The sequence below is a fragment of the Pogoniulus pusillus genome, chromosome Z (assembly GCF_015220805.1).
Source record: "Pogoniulus pusillus isolate bPogPus1 chromosome Z, bPogPus1.pri, whole genome shotgun sequence".
Lineage (NCBI taxonomy): Eukaryota > Metazoa > Chordata > Aves > Piciformes > Lybiidae > Pogoniulus > Pogoniulus pusillus.
Genome location: NC_087309.1, coordinates 349,349 through 370,542, shown reverse-complemented (window position 1 = coordinate 370,542; position 21,194 = coordinate 349,349). Strand labels below are relative to the sequence as shown.

The window sequence follows — 21,194 nt, the reverse complement described above, 5'->3', positions numbered from 1 at the left end:
TATGAAGGCTCAGCAACAAACCCTGTGCACCGTCACAGCCAAGCGTAATTCAAACCCAGTCCCATATAGCTCCCATCACAGACGAAACACGATGCGTGCGATGGGTGCAATGGGTCAGGGTGGAACACCAACCCCACGCCTTGCACTAATTCCCCACTACCGGTTACTTCAGTAGTCCTTACAGCAGGACATCCCCTTTTACGAAGATGCCCCTCTGCATTCCGCCTGACCTGGCGTCTTCCCGAGCCGAGCCCTGACAGCGATCGCGCAACGGCCCAGGCCCGGCTTGGCGGCGCCAACGGCGTGCCGCTGCTGCCCTCTTGTGACAATAGGGCTGCTCGCCACGGGGGCTCTGGCCGCCAGCCTCTGCCGGATGGAGCTCTTGAATCTGTAGTACGCGGTCCTCTCGGAGCCTGGGACCTGCGCAAGCGACAGCAGACAAAACAGCAGCGTTAGCCATGACTAGGATCAGTGTAGGCTCATGGGTCTCCTGTCCTGAGAAGTGGCCATTTGGGCATACCCACATGGATGGCTGTCTGGAAACACCCAGAGGAGGTCTTGGGCCTACCCTGATGTTTAAATCTCACTACCACTGCAGCTTGCTCAGGGGACTATTTTTAACTGCAAAAGAGGCTCCCGTAGTTCTCAAGACAGCATGCAAACAATGAACTATTCCACATAAATCAGTTAAACAGAGCAATCATAACACTTTGGAGATAGAAGCATTTTTAATTAATTTCTTCTTTTTTTTTTTAACACCCAGCTTGATTTCTGTGCTTCATCCAAGAGTGAAAGCTCAGCAGAGGTACTGTGATACACAACAGCCACTTCTGTGAGACAGAATCAGCAGCTTTGTTCTTTCTAGTCCAAGCTGTGAGTCTCCTATTTCAGCTCCTCCTCCACATTCCAGGCCTGCCCAGGCTCCTCTGCAAAGATTCGAAAATGGAGCCTCTCACAACTTACCCTCTGAAAAACTCAGTGCGTAAGGCGAGAGTCTTTGCTGTTTTTCTGTCATTGGCCTTGTGTACTGCCATTCTCTGCCTACTGCAACTCAGACTTTTTAAACCTAAAATGAAGGATTTTTATTCTTTTGAAGTCAAGGATTCACGAGGAAGGGTCGTTTCCTTGGAAAAGTACAGAGGAAAAGTAAGTTAACAACTTCATTACTGAGTCATGAATCTTTACTGAAAAACAAATATCCATTTGTAGGTAACCAAAAGGTTTGGTTATGGGGATTTTTGGCAGAGATTTTTGCTAAATTACTGTTCTTCAAACAGTAAGCTGGAGGGACATGTATTTTATCTAGGCCTGCTCCAGAAAAGAAGTATTGAATCTAATAAATGAAGAAAAATATTTCATGTGGAGGATTCATGTTCTTTATTATAAATCCATATAGCCTAGGAATAAAATTTGTGTGTTTAATCTTAGCTAAAAATGGTAGCATATTGCGTTGAATTCTGTAAACTGGTCTAGTAAATATGATTTTAGTGTCTGCCCTAAACATCTTGAGTTTTTATATGCATGTGTTTAAACAAAGATGTAAATTCAAGTTTATCCATTTGTTGTGCTTTTGTTCTATTGGCTATTTTAAGCTGCTATCATCCTTATCTGTTTAATGAAATTATGATCAGATAACTAAGAGTTAGCCTTCTGACAGGAACAACAGCAGTTGTGGGGCATACCATTTTAAGACTTAAGTGTAATCTCTGCCGTGTCTAGAGTTTTTGTCTTACTGTTATAACTTTATTTCTCTGAAGGCAACTTTGGTTGTAAACGTGGCCAGTTACTGCCAACACACAGACAAAAATTACATCTCACTGCAAGAACTACACAGAGAGTTTGGTCCCTCCCACTTCACTGTGCTGGCTTTTCCCTGCAACCAGTTTGGAGAAACAGAGCCAAGTTCGAGCCAGGAGATAGAGTCTTTTGCCAAAGGAAATTATGGAGTAACCTTCCCTGTTTTCCACAAAATCAAGATCCTAGGATCAGAAGCAGAGCCTGCCTTTAAATTTCTAATAGGTAACTGTTCTTCTTTTATATATCAAACTGCCTGTAACCTCCCTAAATTCCACCTGGAATACTGCATCCAGTTCAGGCTCCCCAGTTCGAGAGAGGCAGGGATCAACTGAAGAGAGCCTAACAGAGGGCTGCAAGGCTGATTAGAGGACTGGAGAACTGCCTGATGAGGAAAGGCTAAGAACCCTGGGGCTTTTTAGTCTGAAGAGAAGACTGACAGAAGGGGTCTAATAAATGTATATAAATATGTGAGGCCTGGGGGTCAAGATGGATGGGACAGGGACAGCCTCTGCTCACTTGTTCCCTGTGATAGGACAGGGGGCAATGGATGTAAATTACAGCACAGAAAGTTCCACCTCAACATGAGGAAGAACTCCTTGACTGTAAGGGCCACAGAACACTTGGACAGGCTGCCCAGAGAGGCTGTGGAGTTTCCTTCTCTGGGTTAAACATGATAGCACTAGAGATAAAGCAAACGAACTTGAGGATGGTAGGCTAGAGATAGGGGTAAAAGCAGCAGCCCAGCTGAAGTGCATGTACACTAATGCACCAAGTATGGGTCACAAACAAGAGGAGCTGGAAGCCTTGGTGCTGGAGGAAAACCATCATGTTGCGGCCATCACAGAACGATGGAGGGATGACTCGCACACTTGGGAGTGCTGTAATCAGTGGCTACAGACTCTTCAGGAGAGTCAGGCAAGGGAGAAGGGGTGGAGGAGTGGCTCTGGATGTCATGGGGGTAGAAATCAAGGATGATCAAGTTGAGTCTTTATGGGTGAGAAGTACAGGGAAGGCCAACAAGACTGATATCCTGGTTGGAGTCTCTTATAGACTACCCAACCAGGAAGAAGAGGTTGATTTATCACTCTTTAAACAACTGGAGGCTGCCTCAAGATCACCTGCCCTTGTTCTGGTGGGCGACTTTAACCTACCAGACATCCGCTGGGACTTAAACACTGCAGAGAAGAGGCAGTCTAGAAGGTTTCTGGAGTGTGTGGAAGACAACTTCTTATCCCAGCTGTTACGTGAGCCTACCAGGGGGGCAGCTCTGCCTGACCTGCTGCTCACAAATAGAGAGGGGCTGGTGGGGGATGTGGTGGTTGGAGGCTGCCTGAGGCCCAGTGACCATGAAATTACAGAGTTTTCAATACATGGAGAAACCAGGAGGGGCATCAACAGAACCTCCACACTGGACTGCCAAAGGGCAGACTGCAGCCTATTTAAGGAACTAACTCAGAAACTTCCTTGGGAAAGAGTCCTTAAAAACAAAGGGGTCCAGGAAGGTTAGACCTGCTTCAAGAGAGAACTCCTGCAGGCACAGGAGCAGCTGTGCCACTGTGCCGGAAGATGAGCCGAGGAGGAAGGCAGCCAGACTGGATGGGCAAGGAGCTGCTGAAGCAATTAAAGATAAATAAGGCAGTGTATTGCCTCTGGAAAAGAGGGGAGGTGTCCCAGGAAAAGTTCAAGGATGTTCCTAAGTCTCGTAGAAAAAAAATGAGAGAGGCAAAAGCCCATTTAGAGCTTAGGCTGCCACGGCTGGTATGGAGAACAAAAAATGTTTCTTTAAATGTATGAATGGCAAGAGAAGGGCCAAGGACAACCTCCAGTCCTTATTAGATAGAGAGGGGAATATAGTCACAAAGGATGAGGAAAAGGCAGAGGTGCTTAACACCTTCTTTGCCTCAATCTTTAATAGTGGGACAGGTTGTCTTCAGGACAACTGGCCTCCTGAAGTGGCAAATGGAGTCAGGGACCAGTATAGTCCTCCTCTAATCCAGGAGGAAGAAGTAAGAGACCTGCTGAGACACTTGAATACTCACAAGTCCATGGGACCGGATGGGATCCATCCTAGGGTGCTGAGAGAGCTGGCAGCTGAGCAGGTCCTGTCTCACCAACCTGATCTCCTTTTATGATCAGGTTACCTGCCTGGTGAATGTGGGGCAGGCTGTGGATGGAGTCTACCTGGACTGCAGCAAAGCCTGTGACACCATTTGCCGCAACAAGCTCCTGGACAAGCTGGCAGCTCATGGCCTGGACTGATTCACTCTGCGCTGGGTCAAGAACTGGCTGGATGGCAGAGCCCAGAGAGTGGTGGTGAATGGTGCCACATCCAGTTGGCAGCTGGCACTAGTGGTGCACCCCAGGGGTCAGTGCTGAGCCCAGTCCTGTTCAACATCATTATTGATGATCTGGATGAGGGGATTGAGCCCTGCATCAGTAAGTTTGCGGATGATACCAAGCTAGGAGCAGATGTGGATCTGTTGGAAGGTAGGAGAGCCCTGCAGAGGGACCTGGACAGGCTGGATGGGTGGGCAGAGGCCAACGTGATGAGATTGAACAAGGCCAAGTGCAGGGTTCTGCACTTTGGCCACAGCAACCCCAAGCAGTGCTACAGGCTGGGGACAGAGTGGCTGAGAGCAGCCAGGAAGAAAGGGACCTGAGGGTACTGGTGGATAGTAGGCTGAAGATGAGCCAGCAGTGTGCCCAGGTGGCCAAGAGAGCCAATGGCATCCTAGCCTGCATCAGGAACAGTGTGGCCAGTAGGACAAGGGAGGTTATTCTGCCCCTGTACTCATCACTGGTCAGGCCACACCTTGAGTACTGTGTCCAGTTCTGGGCTCCTCAATTCAAGAGAGATGTTGAGGTGCTGGAACATGTTCAGAGAAGGGCAACAAGGCTGGTGAGGGGCCTGGAACACAAATCCTATGAGGAGAGGCTGAGGGAGCTGGGATTGTTTAGCCTGGAGAAGTGGAGGCTTGGGGTGACCTCATTGCTGTCTACAGCTATCTGAAGGGAGGTTGTAGCCAGGTGGGGGTTGGTCTCTTTTCCCAGACAACCAGCAGTAGAACAAGGGGACACAGTCTCAAGTTGTGCCAGGGGAGGTCTAGGCTGGATATTAGGAGGAAGTTCTTCCCAGAGAGAGCGATTGGCATTGGAATGGGCTGCCCAGGGAGGTGGTGGAGGCACCGTCCCTCGAGGTCTTCAAGAAAATACTGGATGAGGCAATTGGTGCCATGGTCTAGTTGACTGGATAGGGTTGGGTGCTAGGTTGGACTGAATGACCTTGGAGGTCTCTTCCAACCTGGCTGATTCTATGATTCTATGATTTTATGTTCCCATCTGCACCATAGGCTTATAAGTGTCCAGTGGCATAACAGGTTGTTTCCTCCCATATCATGGGGAGTTGGTGCTGCTCTCCATCCCTATCAGGAGACTGCTTACACTGAAGATAATGGGTCCGACTATTAAAGACTAAGGCAAAGAAGGTATTAAGTACCTCAACCTTTTCTGTAGCTTTATATCAATGTCCCCCCATTGCATCTAACAAAGGTGGACATTTTCCTTGGTTCTATTTTTGTTGTTAATGTGTTTGTTAGTCGTAATGGCAGTGGTTCGGTTGAGTTTGAGATGGGCTTTTGCCATTCTGATGTTTTCTCTGTGTGACTTTGCTAGATCCCTGTACTCCTCTTGAATTGCCTGTTCCTCTTTCCTAAGATGCTAAACTCTCTCTCTCTTTTTCTCCTGAGCTCCTGCAAGAGTTACCTCCTCAACAAGGCCAAGCATCTTCCCTGACAGTTCATTTTACCACACATACAGACAGCCTGGCTCTGCACTTCTAAGACTTCTTTCTTGAAGAACATCCAGTCTTCCTGGACCCCTTTGTCCTTCAGGAGTGACTCCCAAGTGACACTCCTAACCAGTGTCCTGAACAGTCCAAAGTCTGTACTGTGGAAGTCCATGGTAGAGGTTTTACTGATGCTGCTCCTTCCTTCACCAAGAATTGAGAATTCCATTATTTCACCATCACTAAGCCCAAGGCAGCTTCCAACCATCACATCACCCACCTGTCCCTGCCTGTGTGTAAACAGTAGGTCTAGCAAGAATGGTAAAGCCTGTGTCATGGAAGCTCTGGCCCAGCTACTAAATACATCTTTGTTGTGCTTTTGTATCTGGAATTAATCTTAAACTAACCTCATCTCTGAATATTCTTCTAGTGTCTGTCAATGCACAAGAGTAACTTGTAGAAACACAGAGGAAGCTGAATGTTATTTGAGGGAAGGTGAGGCCCTCAACTTTGCACTGGCCCAGTGAAATGCTTTGTGCTATGAAAGCAACGAGAAGCAGTTATATAAAGGCCTTGGCACTGTGTTTATGCTGCCAGTGGATTCTTTTTGCACTAGAGCTTCTGACATTGTAGGACAAATTGTAGCTATTGGTCACAGTCACAACATAAAAATGCTCAACCTTCTGGACTGTGACATGAAGAAAACAGGCATTTCTTTATGTGAAAATGCACAATAATTTCATATGAGACAGAGGAATAAGGAAAAGACCTTATTTCAAAATTTCCTTCTTATGTGTGAACTTCATATCAAAGAAACAAATTAGTGAATGTGGTTGTGCTGTTTCTGTATAAGCATTACTATCTGATCTGATATGGAAGGTAGAAGAGCCCTGCAGAGGCACCTGGACAGGCTGGATGGGTGGGCAGAGGCCAATGGGATGAGATTGAACAAGGCCAAGTGCAGGGTTCTGCACTTTGGCCACAACAACCTCAAGCAGCGCTATAGGCTGGGGACTGAGTGGCTGGAGAGCAGCCAGGAAGAAAGGGACCTGGGGGTACTGATAGATAGTAAGCTGAAGATGAGCCAGCAGTGTGCCCAGGTGGCCAAGAGAGCCAATGGCATACTGGCCTGCATCAGGAACAGTGTGGCCAGTAGGACAAGGGAGGTTCTTCTGTCCCTGTACTCAGCACTGCTTAGGCCACACCTTGAGTACTGTGTCCAGTTCTGGGCCCCTCAATTCAAGAGAGATGTTGAGGTGCTGGAACATGTCCAGAGAAGGGCAACAAAGCTGGTGAGGGGCCTGGAGCACAAATCCTATGAGGAGAGGTTGAGGGAGCTGGGCCTGTTTAGCCTGGAGAGGAGGAGGCTCAGGGGTGATCTTATTACTGTCTACAACTACCTGAAGGGGCATTGTAGCCAGGTGGGGGGTGGCCTCTTCTCCCAGGCAATCAGCAATAGAACAAGGGGACACAGTCTCAAGTTGTGCCAGGGTAGGTATAGGCTGGATGTTAGGAAGAAGTTCTTCACAGAGAGTGATTTCCCACTGGAATGGGCTGCCCAGGGAGGTGGTGGAGGCACCGTCCCTGGGGGTCTTCAAGAAAAGACTGGATGAGGCACTTAGTGCGATGGTCTAGTTGATTGGTTAGGGCTGGGTGATAGGTTGGACTGGATGATCTTGGAGGTCGCTTCCAACCTGGTTGATTCTATGATTCTAATTTGAATCTGGATTCACCCCTCCCCCCTGGTATATATGTGCTCTAGTCTCCTTTATAGGAGACTGAACTGAGAGGTACCTCCAGAGTGCATTCAGTACTTTCACTGAACAACAGGCAGCTGAGAGAGCAATGAAGGTAAAGGACATGAGGCCTTTGGTGTCATGCCTAAAAGGAAGAAAGTTGCAGTGATAGTGGTGACTATTTACATGATGCCAAAATGATAATAATTTTCAAATACATAAGACATATCACAGAGGATATGGCAAGAAGCAACAGACTTAAGCGGTATATTAAAGGTTTTGTTTTCATGTTGAAATAGCTCTCTGACAAGAGGAGCTGTAAAGAGCTGGAGTAGTCTGAGAGGCTTTGGTTTAAGATCTTTGTCAGTGATATGGAGAGAGGAATTGAGTGCACCCTCAGCATGTTGGCAGATGACACCAGTGTGGCACAGTCAACTTGCTAGAGGGCAGGGATGCCATCTAGAGGGACCTGGACAGGCTGGAGAGGCCAACCTCATGACATTCAACAAGGCCATGTGTAAGGTCCTGCACCTGAGTTGGCGTAATCCCAGGCACAGATACAGGCTGGGTGGTGAATGGCTGGAGAGCAGCCCTGAGGAAAATGACCTGGGGATCTGGGTTGATGAAAAGCTCAACATGAGCTGACAGTGTGCACGTGCAGCCCAGACAGCGAACTACATCCTGGGCTGCAGCAAGAGAAGTGTGGCCAGAAGGGCAAGGGAGGGGATTCTCCCCCTTTACTCTGCTCTCATCAGACCCCACCTGGAGAACTGTGTACAGTTCTGGAGCCCCCAATACAAGAGGGACATGGAACTGTTGGAGCGAGTCCAGAGGAGGGTCACGAAGATGATCAGAGGGCTGGAGCACCTCTGCTATGAGGACAGGCTGAGAGAGTTGGGGCTCTTCAGTCTGGAGAAGAGAAGGATTCGAGGAGACCTTATAATGGCCTTCCAGTATCTGAAGGGGGCCTACAGGAAGGCTGGGGAGGGTCTACTGACAAAGTCTTGGAATGACAGGACAAGGGGTAATGGGTTTAAACTGGCAGAGGAGAGATTTAGACTAGATGTTAGGAGGAAGAGAGCTTAATTTGCCTTGTGAGAATATGAGGCTGTGTCAGTGAATGCTTTCTGTCCCAGGAGGTATTTGTGTGAGTTGATTTTGCAGGCTGGGCTTTGAAGTTCACAAGACAAATTAATGCAAATCAGTGATTATATATAATTACAGTATATATAATCCTGCTTTACAGTACAGTTTCTATAAAGGTATCTTGTTAAAAGAAGGAATCTCCTCATCTGCATGTGGTTATGTAAAATCTTCCAATAGTTTTGACACTACCTCAGTTAAATTTTTGTCTATAAGAAAAGCTGTTTTGCACAAAAGTCACATAATTTGAAATGGGGTTCCATAGGTAGGAAAGTCTTTGCACTCAGGTTTATACATGCATAAAATGGATGTTTCTAGCTGGGTGGGTCACAATAGCTGTTACTATAATCAATGAAGAAAAACAGATGCTTTCAGAATACAATTCTTCTGATCATATTTTTGATACCTTTATTGAAAAGGGATGATTTTTACATTGCGTGCCTATTTATCTCCATAGACTATGAAGACTATGATGTTTCCTGAACAAATAAACTCAGACTGAGTCACAGGATCACAGGATGTTAAGGGCTGGAAAGGACCTCTAGAGATCATCAAGTCCAACTCCCCTGCCAGAGCAGGACCATATAATCTAGCACAGCTTGCGCAGGAACACATCCAGATGAGTATCATATCATATCATATCATATCATACCATAGAATATCATATCATATCATAGAATCAGCCAGGTTGGAAGAGACCTCAAAGATCATCCAGTCCAACCTAGCACCCAACCCTATCCACTCAACTAGACCATGGCACCAAGTGCCTCATCCAGTATTTTCTTGAACACCTCCAGGGACGGTGACTCCACCACCTCCCTGAGCAGCCCAATCCAATGCCAATCGCTCTCTCTGGGAAGAACTTCCTCCTAATATCCAGCCTAGACCTCCCCTGGCACAACTTGAGACTGTGTCCCCTTGTTCTACTGCTGGTTGTCTGGGAAAAGAGACCAACCCCCACCTGGCTACAACCTCCCTTCAGATAGCTGTAGACAGCAATGAGATCACCACAAGCCTCCGCTTCTCCAGGCTAAACAATCCCAGCTCCCTCAGCCTCTCCTCATAGGCTTTGTGTTCCAGGCCCTTCACCAGCCTTGTCACCCTCCTCTGGACACGTTCCAGCACCTCAACATCTCTCTTGAATTGAGGAGCCCAGAACTGGACACAGTACTCAAGGTGTGGCCTGACCAGTGATGAGTACAGGGGCAGAATAACCTCCCTTGTCCTACTGGCCACACTGTTCCTGATGCAGGCTAGGATGCCATTGGCTCTCTTGGCCACCTGGGCACACTGCTGGCTCATCTTCAGCCTACTATCCACCGGTACCCCCAGGTCCCTTTCTTCCTGGCTGCTCTCAGCCACTCCGTCCTCAGCCTGTAGCACTGCTTGGGGTTGTTGTGGCCAAAGTGCAGAACCCTGCACTTGGCCTTGTTCAATCTCATCACGTTGGCCTCTGCCCACCCATCCAGCCTGTCCAGGTCCCTCTGCAGGGCTCTCCTACCTTCCAACAGATCCACATCTGCTCCTAGCTTGGTATCATCCGCAAACTTACTGATGCTGGACTCAATCCCCTCATCCAGATCATCAGTAAAGATGTCAAACAGGACTGGGCCCAGCACTGACCCCTGGGGTGCACCACTAGTGCCAGCTGCCAACTGGATGTGGCACCATTCACCACCACTCTCTGGGCTCTGCCATCCAGCCAGTTCTTGACCCAGCGCAGAGTGAATCAGTCCAGGCCATGAGCTGCCAGCTTGTCCAGGAGCTTGTTGCGGCAAATGGTGTCACAGGCTTTGCTGCAGTCCAGGTAGACTCCATCCACAGCCTGCCCCACATTCACCAGGCAGGTAACCTGTTCAATCCCCCCGTGGATGAGGGGATTGAGTTCAGCATCAGCAAGTTTGCAGATGACACCAAGCTAGGAGCAGGAGTGGAGATGTTGGAAGGTAGGAGAGCCCTGCAGAGGGACCTGGACAGGCTGGATGGGTGGGCAGAGGCCAATGGGATGAGATTGAACAAGGCCAAGAGCAGGGTTCTACTCTTTGGCTACAACAACCCCAAGCAGCACTACAGGCTGGAGGCAGAGTGGCTGAGAGCAGCCAGGAAGAAAGGGACCTGGGGGTACTGGTGGATAGTAGGCTGAAGATGAGCCAGCAGTGTGCCCAGATGGCCAAGAGAGCCAATGGCATCCGGGCCTGTATCAGTAACCGTGTGGCCAGCAGGACAGGAGAGGTTTTTCTTCCTCTGTTCTCAATTCTGGTCAGGCCACACCTTGAGTACTGTGTCCAGTTCTGGGCTCCTCAATTCAAGAGAGATGTTAAGGTGCTGGAATGTGTCCAGAGGAGGGTGACAAGGCTGGTGAAGGGCCTGGAACACAAAGCCTATGAGGACAGGCTGAGGGAGCTGGGGTTGTTTAGCCTGGAGAAGTGGAGGCTCAAGGGTGACCTCATTGCTGTCTACAGCTATCTGAAGGGAGGTTGTAGCCAGGTGGGGGTTGGTCTCTTCTCCCAGGCAACCACCAATAGAACAAGGGGACACAGTCTCAAGTTGTGCCAGGGGAAGTATAGGCTGGATGTTAGGAGGAAGTTGTTGCCAGAGAGAGTGATTGGCATTGGAATGGGCTGCTCAGGGAGGTGGAGTCGCCGTGCTTGGAGGTGTTCAAGAAAAGACTGGATGAGGCACCTGGTGCTATGCTCTAGATGACTGGATAGGGCCGGGGAATAGGTTGGACTGGATGATCTTGGAGGTCTCCTCCAACCTGGATGATTCTATGATTCTATGATACTTCCCCTAAACCATCAAAAAAAAAAAAAAAAAAAAAAAAGAGGACTCTCCAAATGAGTATGCAGCCTTCATATCCTTCTGCCTAGGAAGGAGAGCACAGCAGAGGTAGGACCTCTTCAAACGGTTTCACAAGAAGGGGAGAGCATAATTCACTTTCCACTTTTCAGATCAGTATCACCCACCAGAAAATCCACTCCCAGACTACTAGCAAAGAATAAGGTGGGCTTACTGCAACATAAGTAGCTGAAGGGTCACACCAGAGTAGTGAAACAGTTACAAGTGTAAATCACTGAAGCTGATCCGATTCCGTTCTTGCAGATTCTTCAAAGAAAGAACCTCGGTGGAATTTCTGGAAGTACCTTGTCAACCCTGAAGGTAAAGTTGTGAAGTTTTGGAGGCCTGAAGAATCCATAGAAAGTATCAAGCCAGAAGTAGCATCATTAATCAGGGAGATTATCATGAAAAAAAGAGAAGACCTCTGAAAAAAAGTCATTCACTGAATCCACTCGAGCATGAGGTATACAGCCTTACTACCTTTCTGGGAAGAGCTGCTAGAAGCTAAACCGTCAGGTGATTTTACTTCCTTTTGGTGTTAGTGTTTTCAGTTACACTATCCCGTAAATGCTGAATTGCCTCCTTCATACGCCTTGGGAACCCATGAGGTTACTGAGAATGGTGAGGGACTCAGAATATCATCACGGGGGGGGAGGGGCTGGGGAACAGACACCTTCAGCTTGCACGAAGCTTCTGAGTGTTTCTTTACATCCTGCCAGGAGCAAACTACAATTGTTACCAGCAGGGAAATAGGTAAAAAGGAAGACGATTAGTTGATAAATTACTCAGTATTTGCACAGAAGAATTTTGTTTCCTATCTAACCAGTTGCAAACAAATTTCAGTGTTCCATTAATACATAATTGCCCTGACCGAAAGACGTGAGGCCTAGGCGCATCACAGCAGGGGTTCTGGAGACGAATGCAACTGAAGATATTGGGGTTTCCAATATCTTCTGCAGGAACATTACTGCACCGTGAAGATCTCAGCTTAGTTGTTAAAGAGATATACAAAGAAAAGAAGATTATTAAAAGAAAAAAATACAAGTATGTTTCCTTGTTTGCTTTATATTTTGATTAATTTTACATTTCACCTTTAACTTCACTAGCTTTCTCCACACATTTACACTGCAGTATGGTGCCACAATTGTCAGCACATCTGCTAGATTCCCAGTCTCCTGATCCGGATGCAGACAGGGGCCATGTGAATATACATGGTTGCTGACAGCAAGGATGCACAGGACAACAGAAGTCAATAGTGGGGCAAAGAAGTATGCACATTTGGGGTTATACTCTTCTAGATGACATAATGGAACACTTGAAAAGGGACTTCTAATTGAGATGTCCTAAACAAGTATGCAAAAAGTGTTACTTAATAATGCAGTCAGCTTTTGGGTAGAAAATAGTGTCTTAGGCTAAACTAGCCTCTTTCTAATGTTAAATATCACACTTCCTAGCTAGAAGACCTCTGACCAAAATAACCCTTTTACCCCATGAGCGTGGCAGTGAATTTAAGACAAACCATGACTTTAAAGGGAAGCAAGTAAGAGAATACCCAGTGGATAGTTAGTAGGCATTGACACAAGGCATAGCTAACACAAATTTCAACTGCCATGTGAGCTCTGGGGGGATGTCCCCCATCATGAAGGCTTACATGACTGCAAAGAGGCAAAATCTCTCCTTTGTGTGTGATTTTTGGCATATGGCACACTGAGCATCTTTTGTACAGCAACATGATCACAGATGGAACCAAGAACCCTAGCACTTCCAAAATGAGCTGCCTAGAATCACAGAATCAACAAGGCTGGAAAAGACCAACCTTTCAAGTGCAACCTATCACCTAATATCTTCTAATTAACTAACCCATGGCACTAAGTGCCTCATCCAGTCTCCTTTTAAACACTTCCAGGGATGGTGACTCCACCTCCCTAGGCAGCCCATTCCAATGCCAATCACTCTCTGTGAAGAACTTCTTCCAAACATCCAACCTGAACTTGCCCTGGCACAATTTGAGGCTGTATCCTCCTGTTCTGTCCCTGGATACCTGGGAGAACTCCCTTCAGGTAGTTGTAGACAGCAACGAGATCATCCCTGAGCCTCTTCTTCTCCAGGCTGCACATCCCCAGCTCCCTCAGCCTCTCCTCACAGGGCTGTGCTCCAGGCTCCTCACCAGCCTTGGTGCCTTTCTTTGGACACGTTCAGCATCTCAACACCTTTCTTACATTGAAGGGCTCAGAACTGGACACAGTACTCAAGCTGTGGCCTAACCAATGCTGAGCACAAGACAGAAGGACTGCTCTGGTCGTACTGTCCACATTGTTCCCGATGCAGGCTGGGATGCCATTGGCCTTCTTGGCCACCTGGGCACACTGCTGGCTCATGTTCAGCTGCTAACCAGCACCCCCAGGTCCCTCTCTGCCTGGCTGCTCTCCAGCCATTCTGTCCCCAGCCTGGATCACTGCATGGGGTTGTTGTGGCCAAAGTGCAGAACCTGGCACTAGGACTTGTTAAAATTCATGGCATTAGATTATGCCCATCTGTCCAGCCCATCCAGATCCCTCTGCAGAGCCCTCCTGCCCTCCAACAGCTCCACACATGCTCCCAGCTTGGTGTTGTCTGCACACGAACTGAGGGAGGACTCAGTCCAGATTATCAGTGAGGATATGAAACAGGACTGTGCCCAGCACTGATCCCTGGGGCATACCACTAGCAACAGGCTGCCAACTGGATGTGGCATCATCCACTCCACTCTCTGTGTCTGGCTCTCCATCCAGTTCCTAACCCAGCATAAAGTGCCCCTGTCCAAGCTATGGGCTGCCAGCTTTGGCAGGAGTTTGCTATGGCAGACAGTGTCAAAGGCCTTGCTGAAGTCCAGGCAGAGTACATCCACAGCCTGCCCCACATCCACGAGGCAGTTGCCTGGTCATAGAGATCAGGTTGGTCAAGCAGGACCTGCCCCTCCTAAATCCATGCTGGCTGAATCTGATCCCTTGGCCATTGGGTAGGTGGCCTGTGATTGCACTCAGGATGAGCTGTTCCATGGCCTTGCCTGGCACTGAGGTCAGGCTGAAAGCTCTGTAATCTCCTGGGTCCTCCTTCTGACCCTTGTTGTGGATGGGCACCACATTGGCAGCTTCCAGTTTTCAGGGACTTCTCTAGAGAGCCAGGACTGTTGATAAATGATGGAAAGCAGCTTGGCCAGCTCATCTGCCAACTCATCACCCTAGGGGCGGAACCCATCTGGTCCCTTAGATTTGCAAGGATCCAAAAGACTCAACAGATCCCTAACTTCTTCCTCCTGGATAACAGGGGAGCTGTTCTGCTCCCTGACCCCACCTACCAACTTAAGAGACAGCTGTCCTAAAGAAGACTTGTCTGACTGTAGAAAATTGAGGCAAAGGTGTTTAGCACCTCTGCCTTTTCCTCATCTCTAGTTACTATGTTCCCTTCCTTGTCCAATAAAGAGTGTAGGTTATCTTTGCCCCTCTTTTTGCCATTAATATATTTATTAAAACTTTTTTTAATTATCAGTCACACAATTTGCCAGTCTAAGTTCTACCCACAAACATCTATTTTGACAGACAGGACTTGGAAGCAGCTTGGTATCTAATAGCAGATGAAAATCAGAGCCTAAGTCAACCAAAAATTCTCAAAACACTTCAGGTAACAGAAATATAAAACACCAGTCTAATGCCTAAAATGACCCTGACAGTCATGAAAGGCAACAATAATCAGGTAAACACAAAACCTTCATTCTATAAAAGAAGTAGCTCTCCATTCTGAAGATGATGCTATGTGGATAAAGATAGCAACTGTCTGATAGGTGGTGTCTAAATTTCAACCAACTAGCAAACAGAAGCATCTCATCACACACAAATGCAGAAACTGTGTCCCTGGAGCTTACAACCTTAGCACTTCCAAAAGGAGCCACCCTTATACAGCCATAAGCTGGCCCTGCTGCAGATGGCAGTACAGTTGTTGACTACTGCCATCAGACACAGCAACCCTCTGGAAGGAGACTGTATACCAGACAGAGTCCATGAAGGGCAAAACATCTCATAGAATAACATGCCTGGAAATAGGTTTTGATCAAACAAGCAGTAAGTGGACATCACGCAGAGTGTTTAGAGTTTGTGAAGGACATGCTGCCAGCTCTCCAAGTGCAAGAGCTGGTAACTGGTGGTAACTGATGCTCTTACTGGCTTGAGTTGCAAACTCAACTGGTGATCACTACCCCCAGGAAGAAGACCAGTCCCTGGCTACCACTTAGCCAAAAGCAGTTACCAGAAGGAATTGTGGGAACACAGATGGAACTCCTGCACAAACCTGTGTTGGTCTCCAACTGTGGGAGTGCCTGAGCCTGTGGCTAGAACAGGAGGTCAGCAGAGACTACACCCACATGTGGTGTGAATGATCTGCTCAGCCTTGTGCAGAGTCGGAAGAGAAATTGGAAAGTTTTAAGAGTACCATTGAGTATGTGAGGAAGACAGCTTGGTGGAGCCACAAGCTGAGGTAATAGATAGAGGCTCCATAAGATGCCGAGGATTAGCTCCTCTCTGCCACCAGGTAGAAATAGGGAATCCAAGAGACAGCAGGGAATGGAAACAGGTGCCCGCTCAGGGAGGCAGGCAAATCCCCTCCTGATATCCCTCACTATCCCAGTTGCCCTCACATAACAGACACCAGGTTCCGGAAACTGAGGGAAACGAATGAGGATGTAGATGAAGGTCCATCCAGGGGGTTCTCTGGAGTCACTCAGTCCCACACATTAGGACTGTTTTCATTAAAAACAGGAGGGTCATCATCATAGGCAATTCCCTTACAAGGGGCACAGAAGGCCCCCTATGCTGACTGCAGGGAAGTTTGCTGCCTCACTGGGGCCAGGGTTAGAGATGTTACTAAGAAACAACCTGGTCTGGTACAGTCCTCTGCTAATGCAGGTGGGCAGGAATGAGATCGTGGGCAGAAGTCATAAAGCAATTAAAAGGCACTTTAGGACACTGGAGGGATTGTCTGAAGGATCAAGAACACAGGCTCTGGAAAGACCTTGGTATCTAATCAGTACCAGATAGAAACTAGAGCCTAAGTCAGCCAAAAATCTCACCATTCTTTGGATAATAGTGGATTACAGAAATACAAAACACCAGTATAATACCAAAAATTACTCCAATATTCACAAAATCAATAACCAGGTGGACCCAAAAATTCATTTTTCAAAAGTACTAGCTCTCTGTGTATATGAAGATGGTATATGGAAAAGGATAGCAACTGCATGTTAGCTGGTGTTCGAATTTCAACCAACTAATAGGCACTGCCATCCCACCACACACGGTTGCAACATCTGCTTTCCTAGAACTTAGAACTCTAGCACTTCCAAAAGGAGCTGCCTTTAAACAGCCATGAGCTGGTTCTACAGCAGACTGCTGCTGTCTAATACAAAACCCATCTAGGAGCACACTGTCTACCACACAAAGAGCCCATGCAGGGCAAAACATGCCATGAAATAACATGTCTGGAAACATCTCTTCTTTTTACCTCTAACATCCATAATATGGACAGTACTTGGAAGGGGCCTGGTATCTAGTAGCAGATGAAAATCAGAGCCTAACCAAAAACTGCCAAAATACTTTGGATAACAACAGGTAACAGAAATAGAAGACACTAATTTAATACAAAAAATTGCTCTGAGAAGTCATAAACAGCAACAAAAATCAGGTGGACACAAAAATTTCAGTCTACAAAAGTAGCAGCTCTCCATTTTGATGAAGTTATGTGGAAAAGGACAGCAACTGCATGTTAGCTGGTGTCAGAATTTCAACCAGCTAACATACACTGCCATCCCATCACACACAGCTGCAGGCTGCGTTCCTGGAACTTAGAGCCTTAGAACTTCTAAAAGGAGCTACCTTTAAACAGCCATGAGCTGGTCCTGCAGCAGATGGCTGTGCAGTAGCGATGGTTGCAAAATGTGTCATGAAATGACATGTCTGGACACATCTCTTGTTTTAACTTCTGACACTCATTTTGATGGATAGGCATTGGAATGGACTTGGTATCTAATAGCAAATAAAAACCAGAGCATAAGTCAGCCAAAAATTACTACAATGCTTTTGATAACAGTGTGTAACAGAAATACAAGACACCAATATAATACAAAAAAATGACCCTGAGAGTCATAAAACCTAGCAATAATCAGGTGGATGCAAATGCTTGTTACACTATAGCAGATCTCCATTGTGATGATGATAGTATGTGGAGAAGGATGGCAAATGCATAGTAGCTGGTGTCCAGAATTCAACCAGCTAAGATGCACTGCCATCCCATCACACACAAATGCAACACCTGGTTTCCTGTATCTCAGAACCCCAGCACGTCCAAACACAGCTGCCTTTAAACAGTCAGGAGCTAGTCCTACAGCAGAGGGTAGTGCAGCAGTGACTGCAACCTTCTTCCACAGCAGCCATCTACAAGTTCACTTCCTACCAGATAGAGAGTCCATGCAGGGTGGAACATCTCATTAAATAATATGCCGGAAATTCCCTTGTTTTTACCTCTAGCATCTCTTTAGATGGGCAGCCCTTTGAAATCAAGCTGGAAAGCAGCCATCGAGATAGTTATTTTGTGTAAAAGTCTATGAATACCAAATCTGAATCCTTCCTTTTATAAAGACTGGTCTTAAAACATTCAGAATATTCTCAAGTCATTATAAAACACAGTAACATTTATTTGAGTTCTGCTGTTATTAACTGCAGAAAAACACTAATTGACTTCTGCTTGTTCCACAGGAAGTTCTGAAAGCCACCTCTGACTTTTTCATGCTGGTTTCGAATGAAGCAGTATGGAGCGCAGCCAGCAGCTGTTGATACACTAAAGACAACAGCTATCTAACGTGCACTGCCAGACTGTTACATTCTCTTGAGTTATGGCCATTAGCTCCCTCTCCCTAAAGCTTCTTCTAGAGCCCTGTCATGGCTCACTTTAACAAGGTTCTTCCCACAAAACAAGGCTTTTCCCACAGGGTCACGTATATAAAATACTTACAAAGTAGTGACATTCACAACACGCTGGTGGCTACTCTACTGTACTGCCCTTGGATCTAAGCGTACACCACTTGCCTCCTGACTCAGTGTTTTCAGAATGATCAGTTCCTTTTATGCCTTTACCTCTCACTCCACCAGTTTGTATATTTCAGTCTTACCAGGCTTTGTGATGTATTTCAAGTCCTGAAGTCACAAGCTTTTGCCTCATTTACTGTCAAGCTTTTTGTCATAACACATTTTCCACCTATGTTTCTTCAGTAAATTATTCGTTGTCCCTTTTACCATAATTGTGTTCTAAACGTTAAGAAATCACTTTGCAGTGCCAGTACAATGGCAGTTCTGTAAGTCCACACAACTCCTTCAATCAGGACAAGTAACAGTTAACAAGTAGGTCTCTAGTGACAAGGAAGAGAAGCCCACCAGGTGGTTTTGATTCCTCCCCTAGAGAGATGCCCAGGTAGCACGGGTGCCATTTTCTGACATTTTGTGGTTACAAAAATGTGAGATTTAATATATATATTATATATATGTGTGTTCTGTTTTATGATTTTTTTTCTTCAGAATCACTTATTTTCAACAGTTTGTTGAACACACAGAATGTAAAGAGGCAAGCTGTTCAGCGCAGTGCATGCAAAGTGTAAATATCAAGGCCTGCCCTTACCTGAGCTGCTGTCTGCAGGCTTTTCTCTCTGCTTGGCTCGAGGTCTTGGCTGAGTGTTCCCATCACTTCTTCCTTAAAACACAGAAACACTAGAGTTAGCAAACACGTGCCTCACAGTTTCTTCACCCTAAATCACATCCTCAAACAGCTGCTCAGCTTGCAAGACCTTCTTGTGGCCTTTCAGTATCTGAAGGGAGCCTACAAAAATAGCTGGAGAGGGACTTTTTAGGATATCAGGGAGTGACAGGATTAAGGGTAATGAAGCAAAGCTGAAGATGGGTAGGTTCAGACTGGACGTGAGGAGGAAGTTCTTCACCATGAGAGTGGTGAGAGGCTGGAATGAGTTGCCCAGGGAGGTGGTTGAGGCCCCGCCTCTGGAGGTGTTTAAGGCCAGGCTGGCTGAGGCTGTGAGCAGCCTGCTCTCGGGTTGGGTGTCCCTGCCCACGGCAGGGGGGTTAGACTTTGTGGTCCCTTCCAGTTTTGACTGATTCTATGAATCTATTCTATGATTCTAAGGCTTTGCTGGAAGCCAGACTCCCAGCAACAAACTGGGACAGGCCCACACCTTGCCCGTGAAGGTCCCCCAGGCGCCGACAGCACCCCGCATCTCCGCGCAGCACCCTTTACCCATGGCAGATCCTCATCTCTCCTGCTCCTTGCCCGAGAGAGCTTTTCGAATTCCCACTCCATCTCCGCCGGGGCTCACAGAACCATCCACCGCCGCCTCAGGCAAGGTGCCCAGGTTGAGTTCCCGTGGGCAAGAAGGCCTAAAAGGGGGTGAGCTACGGCCGGGACGGGTGTGTAGATGGCAGCGTGCATGGACGGCAACCTGCGGAGAAAGGCAGCTGGCGGGTCAGCGCGCCCTCGGGCCGTCGGTTTCTGCTGCCCGGTAGGCGGTGCCAGCTCCTCCGCGAGGCAGCCCTCACTGCTCGGCGGCGGCCGCGGTCTCCTTTTAAACAGCTCGCAGGAGAGGCGGGAACCGGCGGGCTGCTTGGCCGGGACCGGTCCGGACCGCCGGCGGGACTCGGCGCGCCCGGGCTGAGCGGCGGCGCCAAGGTGGCGGCAAAGGAGCGCGGCGCGGCGGGTCCCGCAGCCTCAGCGGGCAGTGGGAAGCGGCGGCAGCGGCTGGTGCCAAGCGGGCGTGGCTCGTCCCCCTGAATGGGGAAGCCCCCAGGCCACCACCCCAGGTTGCCGCCGTTAGCTCTGGCCGGGGCCGGCGTGTAACCCTTGCAGGGCAGCGTCCTTGAGCAGAATACCTCCACGGCTGTGCCGAGCTCTCGGGATGCGCCCCTTTTGGCCTCTGCCCGGGGAACGTAACGCCAGCAGCTTCGGCATACTCCACGTGCAAAAACCCTCACGTCGGTTCCTTCCTGGTGTCTTTGCCTGTCGTGAGGAGTCAGACATAACCAAATGGCAGCGGCCTCAGCGAGACCTGGGGAGCAACACCTCACTGAGGTGCGCCAGCCTGCTCGCCTGAAAAGGAGAGAAGGAACAGAGACCCAGTTTACATCACTGCCTCACTGCGCGCCGTGCGCTGGCCTCTTCTCTGGCTAAAGTCTCCGAAACAAGAAGTGTACAAAAGCTAACTACCAGCATAAACACCCAGAGACATAACCCGCTTGTGCTATAACATGAGACACAGAGGCAGAAGCTGTAGGAGCAAGTGTGAAGAATCGTTTTATCCCAGCAGGCGAGTTTTTATGTGCTTTATTAGGTGCAGATGAGGGGGAGATTGTACATGCCCTTAGGCACATGTTTCACCTGAGAAAATTCGAGAAGATAAATCAACCATGCTTTTATATGGAACATGGGATTAGTTAAATCCAGAGAGATGGGAAGCGGAAAGGAGTTACCTCTACATATACTTTCTATACGTTTTCAAAGTAAATTCACTTTTTCATAGTTTCAGAATTTGGAATGGCACCACTTGGATTTTCAAGCCACAAAAGCTAAGAGTCACAGCCTGTAAAAGAATCCATTTTTCCTCTTTCCAGCTTTTGAATCTAAGAATGAACATTACAAATGTCACTTTCTATAAGTGACACATTTTTAAATGTGCTCAAAGTTTTTTGTTTTTTGGTTTTTTTACTTTCTAATAGTTTCACTTCCCCTCCCCCCCATATTAACCCTCCTCCTCCTTCACAGTAAAACAGGAGGTATTTTTCCATATTTTCAGTAGGAAAAGTGTTATTTGTAAC

The 21,194-nt window shown here is 47.6% G+C and overlaps 1 protein-coding gene and 1 long non-coding RNA gene across 5 annotated transcripts; one reads left to right on the top strand and one right to left on the bottom strand.

Annotated features, from left to right (window-relative positions):
• Nucleotides 1-935: 935 nt before the first annotated feature.
• On the top strand, nt 936-12,331 carry GPX8 (glutathione peroxidase 8 (putative)). 4 transcript variants are annotated; one of them, XR_010309082.1, is made up of 4 exons: nt 936-1,146; nt 1,758-2,019; nt 11,563-11,814; nt 12,142-12,331. XR_010309082.1 is itself a non-coding variant. In XM_064176438.1 (4 exons), exons 1-4 carry the CDS (start codon nt 943-945, stop codon nt 12,150-12,152), a joined length of 534 nt encoding a protein of 177 aa, XP_064032508.1. In that variant the 5' UTR covers nt 936-942; the 3' UTR covers nt 12,153-12,331. The 4 variants fall into 4 exon arrangements, 3 of the variants coding, with proteins under 3 accessions (XP_064032508.1, XP_064032507.1, XP_064032506.1); XM_064176438.1 differs by having other exon boundaries at nt 11,563-11,619; XM_064176437.1 differs by having other exon boundaries at nt 11,563-11,761.
• Nucleotides 12,332-17,255: 4,924 nt separating this feature from the next.
• LOC135173488 (uncharacterized) lies at nt 17,256-19,913 on the bottom strand. Its single transcript, XR_010301349.1, has 3 exons — nt 19,624-19,913; nt 18,997-19,068; nt 17,256-17,351 (listed from the first exon to the last, which is right to left on the bottom strand). It is a non-coding gene; the product is annotated as an uncharacterized LOC135173488 (long non-coding RNA).
• Between the last annotated feature and the right edge of the window lie 1,281 nt (nt 19,914-21,194).